The sequence below is a fragment of the Neolamprologus brichardi genome, chromosome 3 (genome assembly GCF_056152115.1).
Source record: "Neolamprologus brichardi isolate AB-2024 chromosome 3, ASM5615211v1, whole genome shotgun sequence".
Lineage (NCBI taxonomy): Eukaryota > Metazoa > Chordata > Actinopteri > Cichliformes > Cichlidae > Neolamprologus > Neolamprologus brichardi.
Genome location: NC_142106.1, coordinates 20,933,200 through 20,958,119, shown reverse-complemented (window position 1 = coordinate 20,958,119; position 24,920 = coordinate 20,933,200). Strand labels below are relative to the sequence as shown.

The 24,920-nt window shown below is 40.6% G+C and overlaps 1 protein-coding gene across 1 annotated transcript; it reads right to left on the bottom strand.

Moving 5' to 3' along the window:
- Window positions 1-479: 479 nt before the first annotated feature.
- Window positions 480-24,789, bottom strand: LOC102787246 (FHF complex subunit HOOK-interacting protein 1A-like). Its single transcript, XM_087833933.1, has 19 exons — window positions 24,591-24,789; window positions 22,765-22,916; window positions 20,218-20,278; window positions 17,932-18,179; window positions 16,005-16,206; window positions 15,700-15,921; window positions 15,118-15,280; window positions 14,870-14,981; window positions 8,957-9,058; window positions 8,425-8,481; window positions 8,260-8,346; window positions 7,616-7,783; window positions 7,455-7,534; window positions 6,991-7,163; window positions 6,799-6,910; window positions 4,211-5,514; window positions 3,728-3,906; window positions 3,523-3,643; window positions 480-2,684 (listed from the first exon to the last, which is right to left on the bottom strand). Exons 4-19 carry the CDS (start codon window positions 18,034-18,036, stop codon window positions 2,452-2,454), a joined length of 3,420 nt encoding a protein of 1,139 aa, XP_087690059.1. The 5' UTR covers window positions 18,037-18,179; window positions 20,218-20,278; window positions 22,765-22,916; window positions 24,591-24,789; the 3' UTR covers window positions 480-2,451.
- Between the last annotated feature and the right edge of the window lie 131 nt (window positions 24,790-24,920).

The following is a 24,920-nucleotide window of genomic DNA, read 5'->3' as shown; positions in this document are numbered from 1 at the left end:
GGAGCATCACAACATGGACAAATTTCACCTTAAAGACAAACATAAAGTTTAAAATGTTATATTAACAACAACAAAACATATTCACAGAGGTTTAAAAGAAAAGATAACATCTGATATCTGCATGGAAAATCAAAATCCACTGACTTTGCATCATTATATATTGCATATATATATATATATATAAGTAAGGCTTTTGATACTTTACCTGTGTGTTTGTTTGCATATGAAGACAGCAGCAAAAACACATAAACAGGAAGACACAACTGATCAGAGCAACCTGACACTTTAGATACCGTTTCAAGGATTGTCACTCACTTTGTTTGAATTTCAGCATTTAAATTTCCTCCATCTGGTTCAAAATATTCAAAAAATACACATAAGCAAAACTAAAATGAATTACTGTACACCTAGAATGGCTTTGTCAGGCACATGAGCCAGTCTAGTAAATAGAAACAGCAATAAAACAACAGTAAGGACAAATAAGGTGCTTAATCTCACAACACTCAGTGCCTTGTATATTAGTACTGATATTTAGGACCCTAATGAGAATAATAAAGACAGTACTGATGAAACATCTATTCATTTTAACACCACAGCCTTATTTTCCGCTATGCTATGAAGTGCAACTGATCGTGCTATAGAGAAGTGTCATCAGGAAGTAAAAAATCTGATCTAATCTCTCTCATGAGCTACACTTTCCTGCCTGGGATTTCCATCCTGTGTGAGGCCTTTAATCTTGACATAGTTGAAATAACTTTCATTTTTACTCATGGTCAGGTTTAGTAAAACCTCACTAAAAAAACAAGTAAAAATTCTACCATCCTTTAACCTTCTCTTCCATTTTTCTTGTTGTGGTGACACACTAGGCAGTTCCTTCAGGCAACTGGTTGCATATACATCTATGGAAAATTCCTTGCTCTGTAACCTTGGGAACACTTCACTGATGACTTTATTGTCACAATCGCTGGTCATCAGGTCATACTGAATAGAAGATGAAGTGCATTTTATGATTGACCTGTTGACAGGTTGACTCTTTCTCAGTCAGATCCACCCCTCGTTTATCACATACAGTTTGAAAAACACCCAGATGATGACAGTACATACAGTCAGGTCAAGGCTGGGACTTTACAGACCACATTGTCTGCACTTGTCTTTTATGACATCTGTGTCTCTGATTCAAGATGAGGGTTTGTCACTGGCAAACCACAGATGGTATAAAAGATAAATTTAGGCACTGTGACTTTGCCCATCAGTTTGCGAAGCCTCAAAGTCAATGTTTCAATGTTTTATAATTAATCACAGGAACCAAAGGTGTGGATGCGACTATGACTATAAAACCAAGGAACATCACATACTCTTTAAATAATGACTAGTCATTAGTAAATGAGCAAACTAACATCCATAACCATCTTTTCTGAGCATAATAATAATAATTTGCAAAATGAACTTACTGCTTTACTCATTATCACAACAAATTAGTGAATGAGCTTATAAATTCATTAGGAAGTGTTTAGTGAAATAAGGGCAAAGAGCTGGTTTCCCATAGATTTCTTTAGGAGCAGAAATCCTTTTGCAACCACATGCACTGCCCCCTGGTGGTCAGTAAAAAGAATGTAGATTTAAGACAGGTCTGCTTTAACTTCAGACTCTGAAGCTCTGTCCATTTTTTATTCTGTTTTTTCATAGCTGCTATGTCAGATGTTGGATGGATATTTGAGGTTTAGAAATGTCTTTGAACTACCATACACGTTAAAAAAAACCCGAAGAAAATGTTGGGAATATAAGCAAGGTTAAATTTTACTGCCTCCTTTTATAAGAGAAAAAAAATTGCTGGTATTAAAAGTAAGAAAAAATTGTCTTGCATTAACAGTTTCAATGAATCATTTTGAACATTAGTGAATTGTTTACTGGATATGAAAACACAATAAAATAAATTAAAGTTTAGATCTATTTGACGCAAAGTCACTTTAGTGCATGTAAGGTAAGATTTATTGTCAACCAGCTTCTGCAGCACTTTGTCCTTCCTGAGGAGGAGGAATAAAAAGGTCCTCTGCATTTTGAACCACATGTCTAACTTTTTCCATCTCAACAAAACCATGCAAAGATTTAAGAAAATATGGTAGAAAACTATTTTCACGGATCCCACAAATATATAAAACTCAGTACTGATTCTTCAAAATCATCTCCTTCAAAATCATTTTATAAATATCAGTCATATTCACATGGGGAAAGCATCAACATTTTCAAGTGCTGCCAGGAACATACACAACATCTGAATATTTATATTACTTAAATTATTCACTTATATTAATCCTCGATGAGGAAAGTAGTTCATGCTACATGTTTTCTCCTTGAGCTCAGTCTTTTGCTGGTGGTCACAGCATATCCTTGATCTTATCAGCAGCAATCTGGGAGGCAGATTTTTACAGTTGAACTAGCGGTTTGCATTTGTTACTCCTCAGAATAACAGTCCAAGGCAATGCTGTGCTCCTGGGCCAAGGCAGCCAACTCCTTCAGGAACTCGGCGTACAGGATAATGGCGAAGACTCGGCTCTTGGCTTGAGGGGAAATAGTAGGACAGGGGGGCAAGACACTGAAAGGAGGCAAAGGCAGAGCGTTCTTCACAGAGCCATTGGGAAGCGATGGATCCAGGATGATGTCACCGCCCTGAGACTGGAGGCACTCTGCGGGAAACACACAAGTATCATAAACTGACGTCTGAAAAACGTTTTATTTGTAACTTTCCAAAAATGACTGTGTTTACACTTTCAGAAGTGGCCTGACAACATCTACAAATTATGTATTTCAAGCTTAGTTAGAGGCTTGCCCAGCGCTATCAGTGCTAAGAAAAGCAGATGTACTCATCTGTGGCTCCAGTGTTGACTGCCCAAGAGTAAAAAATGAACAATTCTCAGTTTCACAAATGTATTCTAGTCCAGATCTTCTCTGATGAAGGCCACAAGGCCTTAGGATGTTTGTTGGCATGGCCAGAATAAGTTGGTAAAATTAAGAGCTGTCGACTTAACAACTCTTTTACGTTTTTTTTAAGTACAACTTTTCACAGTGGATCATCTCTTTATCTTTTTTATCCTCTGTCATGCCATCACAGCTCCTCAGCTGCTTAAAGACATTCAGTCATTCTTACTTTGTCCAACCTGAGCTGTTTCTTCAGATCCTCACTCCTGAATCTGTCTGCCTTGAATCTTTCATTTCTATTCCTCCTGCTACCTTTCTGCCACAAAAAAAACCCATTCTGCCCAATCTGAGCTTCTTCAGCTCTTTTCCACACCCACTGTTCCTTGGAGTGATTGACTATAACTATTTAAACTCATCTACATTCAATATTCCACTGTCCTCCATACAATTCAATTCAATTCAATGTCATCTGCAAACAGCATAGCTGAGGGAGACTCTTGCCTGCTCTTGTCTATCACACTGTCCATTTAAAGCAGACTATCTAACTCGTTTCTTTAACTTTAACATATGTTGTTTTGTATCCTGTTTATATGTGTTCTTATTAACCTCTGAATTTGCCATCTTGGTCTTTTGCCAACAAGAACCTCCAGGCCTGAGTTACTAGAGCAGGATAGTCTGGTCTGGCCATCACATAGCGCTCTATCTGAGCATGCACCGACACCAGCACCTACACAATGAAAGTGAACATAACATTTTTATTAACAAAATCCAGTCTGACCTGCATGAGACGTGTCAGATGTATGAGTCCTACCTGGTAAAGTGTGCGAACGTTAGGCTGATTTTGTGTGTCTGTGCTGAGCAGGAAGGATCTCAGGAGAGGTTGTGGGTACGATGCCAACTGGGCCAGGATGCCTGTCACAAGCAGGTTTACAGCAATAGAGTTTTCGAGAAGGTTCTCCAGCCGAGACAACAGCACACTGATGAATGGACCTGGTTAGTGTACGTCAAGAGAAAATGCATTGCATCAGGTGTAAAATAAGGGGGGGAGGGGTCTTTTAGTCTTACAACTGACATCCAACCAACAGCTTTAAGCATCACTTTCAATTTTCAGTGGCTACATTTATTTTTGACCACGTTACCATGTTGCAAACCTACATTACGTTAAGCGTTAATTGGAAAAAATTATGAATATTTGACACAAAAGGAACTTTCTCATTCTGTCTTGTAAAAATGTGTATAGTGACTGAGGTTAATAAATCAGTGAAGCTGCTTTAAATGTTACACAAGCACAGACCTGTAAATGGAATTTGATGTCTCCTGCCGCCTTTCTTTGTGTCGCTCCTGATCTTCTCCGCTTCTTCTTCCTCTCGAATCATCTCTTCCTCTTCTTCTGCCCCAACGTCATCCCCAAAGGAGCTAAAACCAAAGTCAGTGCAAAGCTCTTCCTCATCCTCTTCAAGTCTTTGCCTTAGCACTTGGACACGCTTCCTGAATGTGTCAATATCCTCTGTGATGTCCTCATAGTCTGGTTCTACCCCTAATGACAGCATGAGCTCACAGTATTGGGACAGGAAGTCATTGTTGTTTGTGTTGCTGTCAGGCAGGCTTGGAGATATGGGACGGTCAAATGATTCAGATTCATGATGGCCATTGGTTAAAGTGTTTCTTACTAAACATGTTGAGGGTGACTGTATGCTTTCATGTACATGTTGCTGATGTGCTCTAGGTGTATGGCTGACATGAGCTGTAATGTATATATCATCATCTGCATCATCACATTCGTCGATGATGTCATTGTTTACATTAAAGCCATTGGTAAAGAGCTGATCTCCCAGTGACCCTCTGTGTCCAAATATACTTTTGGTTTCTTCTTCTTCTCCTTCCTTTGTTCTCCCTATCTCCTTTTCACAGTCCTCACTCCTTCTTCTTTCCTCTTTTCCTGCATCCTCGCTCCTCCTCCTCGTCGACATAATGCTGTTTACAGTTTCCAGAACCGTCCTTCCTGTTGTTGTTAACATCGTCGTTAATGTTGTCGCTGTTGCTGAAACTCGCTGTCCTTTCGAGATGCTCCCACGGGATTGGCGATTTGCCAGCATGATCCGATCCAAAATGGCTGCCTTTGCGTCCTTTTTAGCAATGAGATCATAGACAAGAACATCATCCTGAAACTCGGATTCTTCAACATAAGAGCCGCGCACCAGCTTGGTTGCATTGCGCCGCATTTCCTGGATGTGTCGAGGAGGCAGTGGGGGAGGTGCTGTTGGAAATGTGCATGTATCTGCCTCCAATGATAGATCCCCATTCGCCAGCACCACGTTTACCACAGCTGAAGGCAAGGGATTGTCATCTGCAAAAATGTCATCCCACTCCAGTTCAAGGGCGGAGCTGGTTCTGCCCGCTTGGCTGTTATCTAAAGAGGATGGTGTAGGGGAGAGGGCAGAGGGCGGAGGACTGATAACCAGTGAGCAGATGGAGTCACTCTTGACTCGCTGCATGAACTCTTCCTCGTCTTCCATTTTGTTACCAGGTGTATCAGATCGATACTCTTGAAGTGGAGGGTTGATGCCATCATAAGAAGCTGACCATAAACGGCAAGACCTGCCAACAAAGAAAAAAATATATAGATTCCATAAACTTCTCTGAAATTACTCAGTGTATAACTTTTATTTAAATTCAAAAAATTCCCAAATCATAACCACAGGGCTCTGTCACAGCAATGCTCTAAATTAACATTATAAATACTAAGATCCCAGTCAAATCCATTCATTGGATTGATCATGGATGGAAGTGATGAAACCCAGTGCAAGGCAGTCCATGACCTTGAGCCCATATTCTGATTGGTAAAGGTAGGGACACAAGCGTGTCCCGAGCGTGGCACGACACACACAACATTAGGATGGTAGTTTAAAAGTCAGTAGTGTCACAGCTGTGTCCTCATGTATCTCCACATCCCCTGATCACCTCATGTGTGTATTTAAGTCCTCTGTCTTCCTGTGTTCAGCGTCGTGTCGTCTGTGCGTCACCCCTTAGTTTTCAGTTTTCCCCAGTTTAGGTTCCAGTTTAGTTTTGCCTCCGTGCTTACTGCCTTGTTTTGTTGCCCTGATTATCAGCCGTAATAAAAGGCTCACTTTTTGTTCAAGTTAGTTTTGGTCTCCTCACCTGTGTCTGCTCCTGGGTCCTCACACACCCACACACGGTCTGCCCCCGCAGAGGCTTAAAAGTATGTATTTATGCAAACTTTTACACTAAGACTTTCAGATCTGAAACAATAATGGCATTCCCATTAGCCAACCATTATCAGATATTTGCATGCCAACCCACAAAACAAAGAGTATAAACAAGTAAGCATTAGCATGTAACTTAAAGTGTTGCTCAGTCTTAGCGTGGCTGTAAGCTGTTGTTCTCGTTTCTTTTATTAGTCTGTTTCCTGCACCTAAGATTACAACGATAAGGAGTGCACTTTTTTTGTTTGATTTTGGTTTTAGTATCAGATAAAAGACCAAACTCATTATTGTGGCAACATTTATCTATTACCACAAATGTCTCAGTCCTCCTACCTTAGATGTGCCTTGCTGGTTTTCAGTACGCGCTTATCTAATTGTAGTTTGAAAAGCAAAACTATGAACTTTAAAACCACCAGTGAATACAATAACAACAATCAAGGTTTTTAGTACAAATTTAATAGCATATGTTGACCAGCAGATGTCACTATAACACTATGAACCACTTTCACTGTTTCACACTGGTTTGCTGCATGTTTCCCAGTAAGTGGTGCAATGCAACACCAGTTATGAGAAACAACCCAAATCACATTTAATTTTAGTAATCAGACCCAGGCTGAACCATAGTCTTTTTGTAGAAGAAGAAGAAAGGCACACTAACCTGCGGGCAGTGGAGATAGCCTGACGGGCATCCCAGAGGTAATGGAGGTAGTTTACATCCATCAGGAAGTCTGAACCACGACAGTAACCAACGCTGTCTGACACTGACAGATCTGACAGACGGTTCAGGAGGAATAGGTCAGTACAGCCAAAGCTAATGTATAAATAAGCAGTTACCCGCTAACATACTGACCGGTTCCTTTGGGCCAGTGGATGTGCTCTGAGTGTGTGAGTGAGTTTTGGAGCTGCAAAGGGCACCAGGAGGGCATCAGCAGTAGGAAGGAGGCAGCACTGGAGGAGTAACAGTCCCTCTGCTTCAAGAAGCAGCGCTGCTTCCTGCTCAGGTGGCTGCAGGGAAGCAGATACCTGAGGAGACATTGAGCAGTTACACTCAGTCCAAGCATGTTATACACAACTGGCATACAGGTGCAGTTTCCCCATGTTAAAATGCTTTATAGTAAGTCAATAAAGGAAGCTGTAGCTGACAATGATCAGTGAGGTATTACCATCATAGATAGAGTGTTTGTGCTGCTGGTGTTTTAAATGGAGCGTCTAAATAATACATTTTCTGCAGTGAAGTTCCAGTTTTAGTGAAACTGTAATGTTTTATTAGCACTAATTAAAAGATGTGTGTCTGTGAGTTGCTGTTAGACTGACCTGAAGACCAGCTGCAGCATGACATCTTCACAGAAGAGCCCAATCAGAGTCCTGAACAGAGCCAGCGACACCGTGCCCAACTGAAGGACATGCAAAAGGTCAAAGGTCATTTACTGCATGACAGAGCATGAAGCAGCTGTATTAGATGACTGTGTGGATACCTGGAAAGGTGTGTTGACCCTGCTGACCAGTGTGTCCAGGATGTGAACGTTGTCATGTGTGTGCAGCAGGATGAAGGAGAGGAAGGTCTGGAGGAGGGCGGGCTCAGAGATGGAGCGCAGGAACAGGTCCAAGTATGCTGTGGTAGTCATCACTTCCTCCACCGTCAGCTACTCACAGACAGACAAATGATCACATACACTAGGATGTGATTAAGTAATAGGTATTCCATGCAGGTGTTTTTATCCTGCTGGAATTACAGTAAACATGCTGTATTAATAGCTTTCCTGTGAGATGTTTACTGGTGACTAAATGTAAAAGATGAGGAAATAAATGTCCTGTCTGGTCACTTTAATAACTTTAGTGGCTACAAAAACAGCTGAAATTACTGTATGGTCAAACTTACACTCTATAGAGTATAAGTGTAATGTTTTTGCATGAATAAATAAAGTATTTATGGTTATTACAGCAGGAAGACCAACATAACTGTGTTTGGTAACCAAAGCCTCTGACAGTATCATCCTTTAAAACTCTGTCTTATATAACAGGCAACTGTTCCTGTTGTAGATTTCTTTTGGTTTGCTGCCTGTACTTTACGGCACCTTATCAGGGACATTTTTTACAGTGTCGTGATGAAATGTGATACCTTGTGCAGAGCCGGAGCAAGTACAGGCACAAGGAAGCCATTGTAGATGTAACCAAGCAGCTGGGAGCGGATGGACGGATGAGCCACCTGAGGGAAACAAAGATGTACACTTACAGAGTAAAACTAAAGTGTGTGTGTGTGTGTGTGTGTGTGTGTGTGTGTTACCTTGGTAACAGCACTACAAAAGTCCAGAGAGTGCAAAAAGTGGACCAGAGCAGGAACCTGTTGACCCAAACACAAAGTGTTCATTCATTTATTCTCATTAATTCTGTTACTAACTTGTATAATTAATTAATATAGTTTCATTTTTCATACATTTATCTAACGCATACTTGTGCATATTATACTGCACATATCACTTTTTAGATTTAGGATTACCATTGCATAGCTGTTACACAAGTGTTGCATTGATATACTGGAAAATTAGTTGTCTTGCCAAGTCAGGAAGGAAGGCATTCATGCTTGAGCATAGTACAGATTAAGTGTACTTAAAGTGGAAGCTCTTCATCTTCAGTCCTCTGAAGTAATGAGGAAAACCACAAACTTTGCTTAAATGGCTTAAAACTGAAACCTCCCAGACACCAACAGAAATACACCCCCACACACGAAGGTACAAGTCCAGACACTACTTTTGGTTTCTCTCACAGGTTCACTCATTCATGATTTCATCCTGTCACCCCAGCGCTGTGATTGTTACCTGCTGCCAGTCCGCCTGATCCAGAGAGTTCCAGTCCTCGCTGTAAACCTGCAGCCGAGCCGGAAGAGACGAGTACAGACCGGACAGACCCGTGGCCAGCACCTGCAGCAAACACACACACATACAAAATTTACATTCTGAAGCAGATTTGGTCAAAAAGAAACAAAAAGAGAGACAACATTTGAAGACTTTCGCCATACCCTTAATGACCAATTTTAACACCTCAGTGTAAATCAACAGGATTGGTTTAAATTAGAATCGTTTTCAGGTTTTCCAAAGGGTAGCTGCACGGGCATCAGCCTGATGATGCCTGTGGGGGTAACCCCAAGTTGGCTTATAAGGGTTCATCAATCTTAAATGAAAAGTTCACTGACATTATAGATTTCTTTAACAAATTTTTATTTACTATTTAACACTACTATTGTGTCCCTTAAAACATTAGTTCCCTAATCCCAAAAGTCCATGCTGACTTTGGAGCCACAGCTCCTGCTGAAATTTTATTTTACAGCTTGCTGATTTTGGTGTTTCTGGATGCTTTTGACTAAAGGTGGAAGTGACTTATGGCAAATACTGTCGTGGTCTGTGTTATATTTGTTGTTTTTCTCATGATTCTTTGTATTTCTAGATTGTTCATTTCCCCCTGCCTTCTCTGCTTCCGTGCTTTCTGTAAATCAGGGACCGGGGCCCCCTGGTGGACTGCAGCAACAACAGAAGTTCAGTTTGAAAATTACTCATAGAAACTATGTACAGTTGCATATCTATATAATAATATGTATTTATACAACATGTGTATTAAAACTGTAAATAGGAGGTGGTTAGTTTGTGATAGTACTCATTACTCTGACTGAAATTTGCTGCTACAGGTTGAGTTTTGGTCACACATTGGCCATGACACTTTGCATATGTAAGGCGACCATATTTTGATTTCCAAAAAAGAGGACACTTGGCCCAGTCATGAAGAATTTTAATGATACTGTTTGTTTAAAGAAAAATTTAACATATTTAAAAGATGCCTTCTCTGTGCGGTTAATGAATGGTGAAATGAAAAATGTCATATAGGCTTTTACAAGTCAACAAGTGCAAAAAAATAACTTAAAAACCTGTGGAATTAAATAATGTTACAGAAATAATGCCTCATCTGTATAAGAAAGCTTACCAGTGAGGTACCAGTGAGGTATTGTGCAATGGTTTCTGCTGTCTCATTTGGCATTTATAACCTCAATTAATTTTGTCTGCACGCCACCATTGTCCCAGTCAAAGTATGATTGGGAATATTTTCTCTGTTCCATGGTTACTTAAGTCTGAGAAATGCCACAGTACTGGATTTCATTAAGAGCTTCAAGAGTGACTTGAACAACCACCTACAACACAGCAGTTCAGGGATGGCGTTGCAGATATGTGTCCTCTGTAGGCCTATAGGAAAACCCGGACATTTTCATCCATCTCAAAAGTCCCCCCGGACGCCTCGGACAGAACATGAAAAGTGGACATGTCCGGGGAAAAGAGGACGGTTGGTCACCCTAGCATGTAACTGGTAAGCATTAGCAATTTATAGCTCTGTGTTATTTCAAGGAAATACACCACCTTCTCCTATATAATGATTAAAGTGAAGATTTCAGAGTTTCTGGTTTCTAAATGGGCCACAGCGCTCTTTACTTTGGTAATGGCTTGTCTAAATATTTCAGTGGGAACTATTTGGGTATTTTTGATTTATCATACATTAAGAAAATGGATATAGCTGTTAGTCAGTGAGTCCAAGAGCTGCAGCCTTTAGACAAAACCATGAGAGGCCTTTCCTTGTGTTTCAGGTCTTTATGCTAAGCTAAGCTAAATGGTAAATGGCTCACACTAAAAATGGCATTTCACAAACTGGTCCTTTAAACAGAGAGGTGAGCAAAGAAGTAGCCTGCGGAGCGAGAAGTTGTTTCTAAAAAGAAAAGAAAGATATTGTTTCATTTGAGACAAAAAAAAAAAACAGGGATGAGATATCAGGAAAAAGGAAGAAGAGAGGAGGAGAGCTGGTGATCAACATCAGTATAAACAGCAGCAGTGGTGGCGGCGCTGGTCGTCAACAGCTGCCGTCTCGGGTCTCGTTAGCAATCGGGCAAGCGTCCAATCATGTGCAGACTTGCTAATCCCTCTTTGTGTTGGGGCCAATCTCACGCTGATTTACTAAGCTGCTCTCTGCATAAAGATTGAGGTCAGCTAGTGGTCACATGGGCTTAAATCTGACACATGGACAAACACAAGCACACACAGGTGGCACGTGCTCAGATGTCTTTGCTCGCCCTTTCACATATGAAACCCCCACCGTGGGTCTCTCTCTCACACACAGTCAGGAACTGGGAGGGTTGGGGCCAACATGGCTGACGCAGTGATAAACACTGAAACACACAAACATGTACTTACATTACTGTAACATTTAAGGGTCTTTTTTTTTATTGTTATGACATTTTATCACATATACATATGGTTTTATATTTTCTTTAATTACTTTAATTGTTTTTTCAAGTAACTGACTGCTTAATTAATCATTTACTAATAGTAAGGTTCATTCAATTACACGATTTTTCTTCAAATGTTCCCGTTTTCTCTTATTTCTCTTTGCTGTTTCTTTGGGTTTCCCTCTTAAGCCCCCTTCATCACTTTCCACAGAAGTTTTCCCTCAGTTATCTGCTTCTCCCCTCTCTCTGTATCCATCACACACAGTCCCAGAGGAAGCAGTATGAGCTCATTAGTTTATTGCATAACTTGCGCTAATGAGATTACAATACAGAGGGGAGATGAATGGGGGGGGAGCTCATACACTGAGCTCAAAAACTACTGATTGTATTCATTAAACAACCATCTGGTTCATAAAAAATCTGTTAAATGATCAAGGGTCAGGCTGTTAAAGGGCCTTTTTATTCTCCTAATTCCTCTCATTTCCCTTCTTATCCGTGCAGTTTGCACTTTTAATAAAAGTTATCCAGATCTGTGAGAAACATGTATTTGATTCTTTCTTTCTTAGTTTGTGCTCAATCCTCTCAAGTACGTTTTATGAAGTGTGTGTATAATCTTGCTGACAAACAGAGAAACAGAAAACAGCCAGTTGCTTCACTTCAGCAGAGGAATAAATGCCCTTTTTCTCTGCAGGCTGGAAGGCATGTAGAGATTAACCCAGTTTAGCTGGGCTAATGGGGGTCTATGTGAGATAAACTGGTGGCTCAGCTTGTGAAGAATAGCTTTAAACACTTTACAGATGTGACATAAATCTCACATATTTAAAGTTTCACAGCATAATGCAAACACAGAAGTCTTAACCTAACACCACTTTGTTCTCATCATATTCATAATGTCGCACAATGTCTTTGAGAAAACTGAGAAAACAGGTTACCTGGGTACCCCTGTAATATATTAACTACACTGTGATTCGTTAATCAGTAGTATCCTTCACCCTGATTGGTTGTCTCTTCAAGTGTTAAATGATGTGGTTCTTATATCGCAGTTTTGAGCTCTATTAGAGCTTTTTATGCCTCACTCACACAAGCACCTTTTTCTAGACTTAGCTGCTTTCTTTCTAAACTTTATGCACATTCAACCGTCATTTACATTTTTGAGACTTGTACACATCCAGTTAAGTTCATAAGTTTTTTGACAATGACACAATTTATCTAGTTTGGCCTCATAGCACCACCAAAGATCAAAGCAAACAATCAACATGTGATCAAAGTGCAGGGATTTAATTCAACAAATTTAACTTAATTTAATTTAATTTAACAAAAGTCAGAGATTTTTTTCGCTGTCTCTCATTTTCAAAGGCCCTGAAATAACTCAATAGTTGACTGACAAGCAGCTTTATGGCCAGGTGAGGCCTGGTCCTTTGTTTCAAACAGATTAAAAAAAATAGAGAGTTGAACTTCTATGTGTTAGCTTTTTACTGGAATTCTCCATTTGATTGTCAGTCAGGTGTCAATCTAAGTGAATGAGGTCATCGTTTGGCTGAAACACCAAAAGAAAACTGTGAACCCATCACAACATCGAGCCGAGTCAAGAACACAGGTGTGTCATCATTATGGTTTACAGTCAGGAAACGCCTTCACAAGTACAACCACAGAAGTTTCACAACAATGTGCAAATAACCCAGTGGTTCCCAAACTTTTTTTGCTGGGCCCCCCTTGTTTTACAAGAAAAATGTTCGCGCCCCCCCTCACGTGCGCGCGCGCGCGCGCACGCACGCACGAACACATCCTCCAACCACACACACCCATATTTTGCTCCATTGCGGTTTATTTCACACCTCAAACATTTAGTAAACAATTAAGCAAATAATTACAAGTAATCTGCAATAAATTACAGGTAGTAAGAAAATAAACTACTAACTCTTTTACGCTATGTCCACACCTACACGGGTATTTTTGAAAACGCAGCTGTTTCGTCCACACGTAAACGGCGTTTCGAATCACCGAGAATGGAGATTTTTTAAAACTCCTTTTTTGCGTTTACTGGACGAGGAATACAGAGTTCGTCATGCAATGTCAAAGGTATGTGCCTTTTTTCACGTCACGCTGTGTGCACGTTATTGTTTACATGAGATGAATTGCAGAATGGCAGGTAGAGACGAAATACTGTTAATCTGACTATCTGCAGGTTTTACACGCTTACATATACACGCAGTTACCGTCCCTCCATTTAGAAAGGCAGAGGCGTCACGGTGTAATTATTTTACATGTAGTTGTTTTTTTCTGTGTAATAATATTCAACATTGCTATCAATACATTTTTCAAAAAATCCCTCTGCAAAATGGGTTCAAAAACATAAACAACTGTTGGACGCTGTTTGTCCGTGATTTGAACCGGGGGAACAAATTGTGGCAGGATCAGCCTGATGTTATTTGTATCTCACTGTAACTTTACTGTATAAAGAGCTAAAATCTCCAACATGTCAAGAGTAGTTAGTCATTACAACAAGTGTTTGTGAACTACAAATCAAGAATGTGGGATACTGTTTGTCCATGATTTAAACAGCCCAGCGCTGCTCCCGACGAGGGGAAAACCAATCCTGCAAGGAGACCTACCTCAGCACTTGTGCAGGTGAAACCAAAGGGAAGATATGCTTCACCATATTTTCTAGTCTTTGGCTTAGAATGAAGTTGGTTTGGAAACATATTCAGCTATGCTTCATCTCCTGCTTTGCCTTTGTGTGGGCGCCCGTGCTAGCAGTGTCCAAGCGTTGTTTTTTTTTTTTTTTCCCTTTTCATGCCGCGCCCCCCCTGCAATGGCTCTGCGCCCCCCCTAGGGGGCGGGCCCCACACTTTGGGAACGTCTGAAATAACCGGTTCCACTCAAGAACAGGAGGTATGTCCACACACACACACTCACACACACACACACACACACACACACACACACACACACACACACATAGTAGTAAGTATCTTACTCCTGTCCCCTACATTTTCACTGTCCCCACATCTCACTGTGTCTTACACAGTGTGTAAGATATATGGAAGGTAATGTGATGGCATGTATGCTGCCAGTGGCACTAATGCTTATTGATTATGTGACTGCTGATCAAAGCAGCTGGATGAAGTGTAAAGTGTTCAGAATCAGACACACGCTGCAAAACTGCACAGATGAAGCTCCACAGTGCAAATGATGATGACCCAAAGCAACCCAATAGTTATTCAAGGCAAAGACATGGAATAATCTTCGTTGGCCAAGTAATTCAGATGATCTCAACCCAACTTATTAAACACAGAACTGACCCACAAACAAGCAGCAGCTGAAGGTGGCAGCAGTAAAGACTGAGCAGAGCATTTTGAGGCAGGAAATCATCCAAGTATTAAAAACAAGCCTCTGAAAATGGGGGACTGTGTATGAAAATGTCTGTAATTCTTAAACAGTTATCTTTTTATGTTGTTCATTTACTTACAGGACAGAAGTATGTGTTCTCTGCAATGTGCTGAGCGACACGAGGCTCAGAGGCAGACAGAGACATGATGAGCAGCAGAGCATCTCGGGCCTGTTGACCCACCAATCCCTGCCTGAGAGACAGAGATAAAACAGGCTATGAGTTTTGTGCAGTTCTGAAGTACATACATTACCTGTGTGTTACCTGTGTACATTTGTGTTACCCTTTTTTATCCAGCAGAGTGTATGCACCTGTGTGTGTGTACCTACCTGTGTGTATACGGGATGAGCAGGGAGAAGAGAAGGAAGTTGGCAGCTCCCTGGTCCTCGCTGGTGTGGAAGAACAGTTCGAGCACTGAGGGATCCTTGACCAGAGCCACGCAGAGCTGGTTCAGCAGGAGGACTAGCTCCGCCTCCACCACGCCGCCGGTGTCTGCAGGGGGCCACAGGTGATTAAAGGGTCAGGTAACCAATTAAACGTCTTACTGGTTAGTGGTTACACCTCCAGCTTGAGAAATGACCTCATAATTAACCACTTAAATCCATTTTGATGTAATTAGACAGCTAAACCAACTGCAGGACTGGGTGCAGAAAGAGTTCAAGTAAAGATGAGGGGAAAAGAATCACCTAATTTGAAATACCATTCTTTGTTTGCTGTGGTTACACTGTGTGTACTGGTGCTTTTATTTTTCACAGTATCTGCATGTATGTATATATATATATATATGTATATATATATATATATACGTATAAAAATATGTATATATACATATATATACATATACATATATACATATATATAGATATATATATATTTTTATAAACATTTCAACACTTTCACCTACAACTCACCAGATGCAGCTCCGGCGCAGGAGGCGAGCAGCATCATTAGCGGCCGCAGAACCGGTTTATGGTGCAGCAGAGGCTGTTTGGCCTGAGACAAAAGCATCTGGTACATCCTGAGCTGCTCTAGCTTCATGTCCTCAGTGAACTGCCTCCTCAGACTCCACAGAAACAGCCTCTCCATCACACCCTCAAGGACCACAAACTCCAGGATCGGACCCATCGCTCCCCCTGGTACCGGTGCACAAACACTCCTGAGTCCCAGTATACTACTGCATTTCTTGCACAGTGAGGGATGATTTCTTTATTCCTACCTTGGCCCGCCTCTTCCTCCATCAGTAGAAAGAGCATGTGCTCCACGTAGTTCTGGACGGCGCTGGCCTCGTCGGCCGGGATGGGGCCTAGACGTAGCGCTCCGGAGCTGCTGCTGCCGCCACTGCTAACATGACCTGTGAGGAAACTCAGCGCGTTGGTGCCGCTGCGACTCGGCTCGTGTTTCTCCAGGATCTTCACCACCTGAAAAACAACAGAAACACAAGGATGTAAAAGACAATGCGTTTACAGCCATCTTTATACGACAAGCAAAACAAACACCTAAAATGAGAGTGATTAGAGGAAATAGACAAATCTACACAACAGTAGATACTCATACCTGTTTTATCAAAGTGTATTCAGATTTTTTTAAAGTACATTTTCAATGAATGTATTTAAAACTCTGCATGGAAAAGTTAAAAAACGAAACTAACTAAAACCAAAGCTTTATCCTGGTACAAACGTAACAGCTGGAGACAGATTTATTAAATGAAATATGGCATAAATGATGTCACTTAATAATCTCTCAAGCTTCCAGGTTAGAAACGTCACTGGGGCAAAATGCTGTTTAAATTAATGCATGAAGAAAACAGAAACACATTATTTGTATCATGTTTTTATTTTGGCTTCGTTTAGTTTCTAATGGTACCAAACTGGATCATTGCTGCCATCACCTCTTTACCTCAATGCATTATAAATAATATTTATATGCAGCTGTCTCGGACCCTTCTCAGCTGAACGTTAAAGGACTACAGTTGTAATTCCTCTAATGACCACTAGGTACCACAAAAACTTATGGAGTGGCAATTTCAATGTTCTATTTGAGGAGTAATTTTGTAATTCTGAGCAATTTTGACCTGTGTATATTTGTTTGATTTCCCTAGAGTTTGTGAACAAAGTTGAGCTTACCTCGATCAGCCTTTGGAAAAAGGGTATTTTGTTTATTTACTCTAGTCTGAATCAGTTAATGAGTTTATTTCCTGTACTTTTGCTTTTTGTAACACAGAGAAATTCCAAGCAAACCAAAATGTGTTAATACAAACCACACAAGACCGTTCAGTCCATATATTGGCAGAATGTGTCTGAGCAAAGAAAAGAAATATAGGCAGAGGGTGCTGCATTGCAGACTAATGGATAACATGGATAAGTTACTCCCAAAATCATCGTATTTAATATCTTCGTAATTTCTGAAACTGAAACTCAGCTGAAATCTGCTGAGTACGATGTGCAGATTGAGGTGGGATCACATTGTCATCATAAATAAACCGCTTGGGAATTTGTTTGGAGACAGACCGAGACAACCTCCGCCAACGGATGTGAGTGATTATCTGTCCTCACCCAAGTGCGATGACTGTGTTGAAATGTCCACATATGAAACGCGCCAAGAAGGAAAATTAACTGGCACTCACATAAAATGGACTAAACTTTTTTTTTTATTTGTCTAATAAAGAAAATAATTTTATTGCTGTAAAACATTTAAGATGCCTCAACAGAGAGATAGCCGTGGGAGGGATAAAAAAGAGATGAATGAAACAAGAACGCAATTCACTCTCTGGACTTGTGTTAACCTTTGACATTGGCTGCTTCAGACAAGGACCACATGCACACACTTGCAAACACACACAAAATACTTGTACACACACAGACGATGCAGAGTGTGTGGGGGTTTTCTTGGCAGCTGTGGAGAGTGATTTGTACTAAATGGATCCTGTGTTTAAGGGCCAGAGTCTGGCCAGTAATGCTGACACACATTCGTAGACACACGCAGACAGTCACACAGTCATTATAAGTGAAATTAGGCCAGGCCAGATAGGCAGAAGAGACAAAGAGCAGCTAAAAAAAACATGTCAGTAGTGACTTTATCTGTGAAGCAAAGCACAGATTAACCAGTGAAGATGAAGATGATGCAGGAGTAGATAAAAAGATCACCTGTGCCCAGTGGTTCTTAAACACGATCATGCAGGTCTCTGGGTCCACACCTCTCAACGTGAGGGACTTCTTCCGATGTCCCCCGATTACCACCGAGGCCATCATTTTGACTGACTGTCAGGGAGCTAAAGCATGATCCGGCTCAATGTGTGGAGGCTGTCTGATGGAAGGACTGAGGGTCATTACCTGGCTCCCTCTGCCTAGAATCAGTCTCTGGCACCGGGCTTCGTGGGCAGCTAGCCGCTAGCCTGCAGAATATGGAGAAGGACAGAGTGGAAAGTTTGATCATTTCGTCTTTCGTCTTGTGATAAAAATTTGTCTTTATATTACAGTTGTTGCTGGTGTTGTTAGCCCTCCTAATGACATACACAATTAGTGTGGCTGCTCTTTTCAGATTACTTTGGGAGTCCCATCTTGACCACTTGCGCCTATGCGTTTGCTGGCTCTCCATCAGTGTTTACACACAGTATGTATTTACAATGAATATTCTCTTTGGAGAACAGTGCAGTTACTGTTAGCCAGATACCAAGTTTGGGTTGTTGTACCAAGCCTGACCAACATGTCAGTGGGATCAATATTAGCTACCTGCTGATATCATTTTTAATGGTGGATAGATCTAAATAAATAAGTAGAGAAGATGGGAGAAACACCCTTCAGCTATTTTGTGAGTTGAACAATTGCATGGTTTGTCCACCAGAGGGCACTATGCAACCTCCCCATAGGTAACACGTGTTTTGAACTCCACAAACACAATAGCCAGCTGATGCTAGAAGAGTCGAGTAATCCACGATTTGTTGTGCCAGTAAAACAAGATCATTTTAAACTGCACTCTCGTATCATCTTAGTAATTACTTATAAATAATTATGTGTACTGTTTATTCTTCGTGTGTTTGAAAGAAAAAAATCTGTCGGTATATCAGATTTTTTAAAATCACCAAATATTGGTATCAGTATCGGTCTTAAAAATCTTACATCTGAAGGGCCAAAGCTGTTTCCATGTCATGTAGTTATAGTGAAACTCTACATTGACAGTGTGACTATGAGGGACACGTTTAAGGTGCACACCCACTTTAGGATCAGGCTCCTGAGCTGATACACCAGCTTCAGGATTGGACTATGCAGCTTCTTTAACAAGGTTTCTCTTTGGTTCTCCAAGTTCTGGCTAGAGAACCAGCTCACATGTGTGATGATCCTGAAACATCACTGAATGTTCCTCCATAATGTTCAGATGCCTCAGGATGCTAAACTAGAAGACAGCATTGGCAGCGTGATGCTCCATCACAGGGCTTGGACACTGCAGACTGACTAAAAGCTCCTGTTTGGGCCCTGAGGCGCAGCAAATTTGTGACAAAATTGTGATTTGTCTGTGATGACACAGTAGAAGCTCCAGTGCAAGCAGTCATAAAAGGACTGCAATGTAAGAACAGCAGCTGCACTGGAAGGAGTTTCCACGCTAACTGTTGCTGGAATTGTGATTCCTCCATTCCCGGCATGTGCACATGTAGCTGTGTAAAGTGTGGATTTCTCTATATGTTTTTTTTTTAAACACAAAGGCTGTACATGTGCAGGGTGCTGGAATAAACAAATACAGTGACCTATTTTCCAAAGAATACAAATATTTTTAGCTTAGTTTTCTTCCTTCCAGGCAGCCGCCGAATTCTGTTCATTTCTCTACATTATGACAATCAACTCCCAGAGATTTGAGGCTGCAGGAAGGTAATCCACGTTTATTTTTAGCTGTGCTGGCTGCATAGCTCAAGTAAAGCCATGTCTGTTAATGTAACAGAAAATTGTGATGGCAAACTTTGAAGTTAACACACAAACAGCACTGCTAGAAACCTATTTTCAACCTTTTACCCATCTAACTGATGATCTAAAACCATTTGTTTTACATCCACTCGTGTGCTTTGTGATTCTTTATTGTCTAAGTCTTCATGTCTTATGTAAAGCACTGATTCTCTCCAACAAGAGGTCGCTGAACAAAGAGGATTTTATTTTTCATGAGGAAATCCTCTTATTTTAATTGTGTATATATCTGACTTTCACAATCACAGAGCTATTTCCTTACTCTGTGTCAGTGTGTGTGTGTGTGTGTGTGTGTGTGTGTGTGTGTGTGTGTGTGTGTGTGTGCATGTGTGTGTAAACTAGCAGCAACAGCAGGAAGTAAGGCTCTTCAGTGGAAACAAGCAAACAGGAAAAATGACAACGAGGCCCACCCTGGGCGTTCCGGGACATTCCGTGAATTCCCATGGAGGTCTCGAGGAAATCCCCCGGCAGTATTCCTACCTTTGCACTGCTGCTGCTGCTGCTGTGATGCCATGGATTAGCGAGCCTGCTGTCTGCACTCCTAATAGAGGGAGAAAGAAACACACACAGTGACACAGAGCAGTACTAAATGTAACACTTTACACTATCAGGGCCTGATTTATGTCCTGACAACATGATTAAAACAAGTAAACACACACAGTTTATATCCTTAACCATCTGGGACTCTAATCTCTGTGTGTGTGTGTGTGTGTGTGTGTGTGTGTGTGTGTGTGTGTGTGTGTGTGTGTGTGTGTGTGTGTGTGTTTCTTAATTTGAAATTTCAAATTGAAATAATCATTGTTTTTGTTTTTGTGCCACCCTAACATAAGTTATAGTCTTAGTTTGAACCTGCCTATAAAAACCTACATTGCTCCATCAATAGCAGGTAAAAACAATCAATAGCAGGGGGAGTTTCAGTCATTTCTCCGACAGCCAGAGCTAAAATGAAATCAATAAAACTATATCAATTTATTTTACTTAGTATATTTTATGCAAAAATGTCAAATACGCGTGGTACCAGCTGCTCATATTTATAAGTTTCTGCATTCTGCATTCATAAAACCTGTAGACTGTATAGAAATGATGGCTGTACCCATTGGTTTTGGACTTCACATTTTAAAGGACTTCGGTCTCTCCCATGTTGCTTTTGTCGAGCCAGAAGAGTCCATATGTCAAGAAATGTGTGTTGCTAAGATACCAGCTAAACCAAGCAAGTTGTACTCACATAATTTTTAACATAATTACAATAAAATGCTCCAGTTGGCTGCATAATGTGGTGACTTAGAAATTTGTGTAATAAGCAAACCATCACTAGATAAGTTCAATGAGGGGGCATAAATCAAGAGTAAAGTGCACAAAGGTCCAGTTCACTGAGTTGAATTAGAGTAGATAGATGGAGGTGACGGATAGCAGGTACTGACCTATGACAGCTAACTTCTATTCAGTCACCTGTCAATCAAAGCAGCCACACCCCTAACTTTAACAGTATCCAGATGGATGAGATAAATGGAGAAAAAACAATAGCCAGAGTGAATATGAAGGGGTAAATTAGCTTGAAGCTCTAAATTTGAGCATTTTATAGTGGGAGTCTCTGGGGATTTGCTCACATTTGGAGCTTTGAGTGGTCATTGGAAGAAATGCAGTTTTTGATACTTAATTTTTAAGCCCTGGAGTTTCCAGCTTGCTTTCAGACCCAATTTTATGAGTCAGGTTTAGTTTGGGGTATGCAAGGCCGAGTGCATGGCTTCATCATCTGTCCTCACAAAGACGGAAGAACAAATGTGTGTGTGTGTGACTGAGAGCACGACAGAAAAAAAGAGGTAATCTCAGATGAGACGGTGGTGTTTAATCCCAGCCCGGCTCTTTCTGTGTGTGTCAGACGGCCATCACACAAACCAGGGATTAAACACACGCACAAGCAGACTGACCTGAAGTCTTTTCTGACCTGGTTTTTAAAATCATTTCAGGCATTTAGCTGACTGAGATTTAATTTAATCGTGCAAATAACACGCCTCGCTGTGTTGTTTAACGAGTTGAGTTCAGTTGTTGCATTGAGGTGTTTGCAGTCCTCTTACAAACAGGTAAAAGACTGAGTCATTTTGAAGAGCTCACTGAATTCAAGTGTGGTGCTGTGACAGGAAGCCACTGTTAAAAAAAGTCTGTGAAATTTCACAACAGTTTGTGAAGCTGCTTCCTTCTTAGATAGCCCACAATCAGCTGTAAGTGACATTACTGCAAAGTGGAAGCATTCAGAAATCAAAGCAACATACTCATAAAGTGGCAGACCATACAAAGTATATAAAAGTATATAAAAGTTGTCAAAGCTCAGTAACTGCAGATCTCCAAACCTCTGGCATCAACATCAAAACAAACAAAAACCGCATGTTCGGAGCTTCATAGCTGAGCAGCTGTAGGTGTAAAGGTCCAGTATTTTTCTCTACATAGTGTAAATGAGGCCCAGAAACAAGTTTTTTCTTCTGTATTCCCAATGAATTCATATTTTATTTATAAAGCTTGCAATTGCCAAACTTCATTAGAAGGTGGGCTCTTATGCCATGCCTTATTTCTTATCACATATATGCTGTTATAGGAGTGAATGTTCATATTCCATGGCCAACCTCTAGCTAAACGCTCTGGTCTCAGATCGCTCTAAATATCAGGGCTTAATATGATGTCAGTGATGTCATCTTTTATGCGAGTGGCGGCCAATCAGAAAAAATCTGGAGTAAAAATGTCTGTTTTCTGTGACAGCAGATGACATGAGGGGCTGCAGACTAGGGCCCATTGAATCAATGACAAACCTGCTTGATAACATTGATGGACAGAGTGTAAAAGGGTCCTCTGATGTCGCGCAGTGTCACATAATGTAATCTGTGACTCAGCTGCTGTCCTTGCTCATTGTTAATTTTCAAGGCTTCAGTTTTACGCAGCTGTTAATCACTCAAACTCAGCAATAATCACTGACCAGCAATTGTGAGCACTGCAGACACACCTGTTTACCTGCATTGTAAAGGAGCGGAGCCTCACCTGTGTTTGGTGTAGGCCCGAGAGAAGTCACAGGATGGGGAGCCTTTTGGAGCACAATGAGCTGTCTTCTGTTTGTTTAGGATTTACAAAGAGCTTCAAGGATACCCTGGCTGCTTTTTCACAGTGCAGGAACACACTGTGTGCCTCCTTATCTGGAGGGTAGATGCAAGACCAGATATATGAAATTATGTGTGAGATTAGAGCTTCAGAACTCAGGATACCTTCTGCAACACAAGTGGATATTTTTCCCTTCCCTCCAGAAGCAAGTTTCACCACTCTGTAGCAATCCCAGCAGTGCCTCTGGGCAGCTATGTCAAGGCATTAGGCATTTTTTCTTTAATTTAAATGCTCACCAACTGCATACAGAGTATCGACAGTCAGATCTGATGGAAAACAACTAAAAGGTTTGTTGATTTTGCCCCAAAATAAGGCTCTAGAAACTTTTTTTCTTCCTGGAAGTTTGTGCAGAAATTTGCATTAAATTCAATTCAGGATTCTTTTAGCACCTCATCGCTCTTCTTGTAATGTATCTAATATTCATTTCAGTCTCCTGAACAGTCATTTCTGAATGAGGGCAAACTTGTTCATTCCACGATGCAAATGGACTCGCGTACTGTTAATATCTCACAACGTCCAGCCTCACCGGATTAGAGCATGGATTGGGCCACAAGTGCAAAGTAGCATAACACATTTACACAATTATGCTACTGAAGTACAGCTTTAATGTACTTCTGTTTCTACTTCTACTCTACTACATCTTTGACACGAAATGTTTTACTGTGTAGTCCACACCATTTATTTTAAAGCTTTGCTTACTTATTGTTTTGCAGATTAAAAATAACTATACATGTATAAACATACACCCATATAAACTGAAACTACAGATCAGAGTGACGTCAAAGGAGGTTAGTGGCCTTTCCTTCCTCCCCTTAGACATGGAAGATTATAAAACTGCCAGGAAGACCACAGATGCCATGACTCAGATGTTTCTCTTGCATTGTCCCTGTTAAGATGAAACCTGATAACAGAATCCAATAGTTGGGTGTTGATAAATTAGCTTCCTTTTTGAGTTTTTGATGCTACTCTGCCTCTGGTTTCTTCACACAATACTAGGAATCAATCATTTATAAATCTATTTATATATTCTGCTCTGTTGTTGCAAACAAAACTGTGCAGCATGTATATAAGTTAGTAAAATCACCCCCAACATTAACGTGAAACACCAATTAATAAATCAATAATTAAATATATAATTATTATACAACTAGAACATGTATGATTCTGCTTAATGACTGCATTTACTTTTGATATTTTAAGAATCTTTAGTGCTAACAGTTATTCAATAAAAATAGTTTCAGGCTATCTTTCAGTGTCAGGACTCATTTCATCCTTCTGTATGAGGCCACAGGTCCTGGATATCAGTGTTTTCTACACCAGTTCTTACTTAGACATAAAAAACAGTTAAAAACAAAAATAAATAAATAAATCCAGGGCACACACAGAGCATTAAAAAGACATTTTATATTTAAGAGACGCTTTCCTTCCCAATAAATGCTTGCTTCCTTAAAATAATTTTTTTTTTAAAATTCTTTATATTCATTAAAACAGTTTTTAAGCAAAAATCCATTCTATGAATGCAGTTTTATTAAGTTTTATTAAGCCAGGTTTGGCCTACTTTGCGCTCCTTTAACTATTATTTTGTCAATCCAGAGTCTTGTAACAGTAAACCCTCCTCTCGGTTTACACTACACTGCAGCATGAAAACACTGAGAATCCCAACATTTTCTGCACTTTTTGTCGGTTAACCTGAACCAGGCGTTTCTTACCTCGGCTGCCTCTCTAACTGTTGCTTGTTATTCCCAAAGTGAGAAGAAAAGCTGTTAAAACGCGTTTAACTGTCCAGAAACGTGTGTAAATCCTTAGGTTTGCAGTTTTAAAGCGGCACGGCTGTGCCGTTTCTGAGCGCTGCGGAGTTTCTGAGGCTTTAAGCGGCTCAGCTGTCAATCACTTAGCTGCCGGGCGCTAGGTAGCACTTAACCACGCCCATAGACATTAAAAGACCACGCCCCCGGAAGAGAACCAGAGCGCGAGAGAGACTAAACCGGTTTTATACAGTACATATAACATGTTTGAAGGGTTATTTTCATACATGTGTG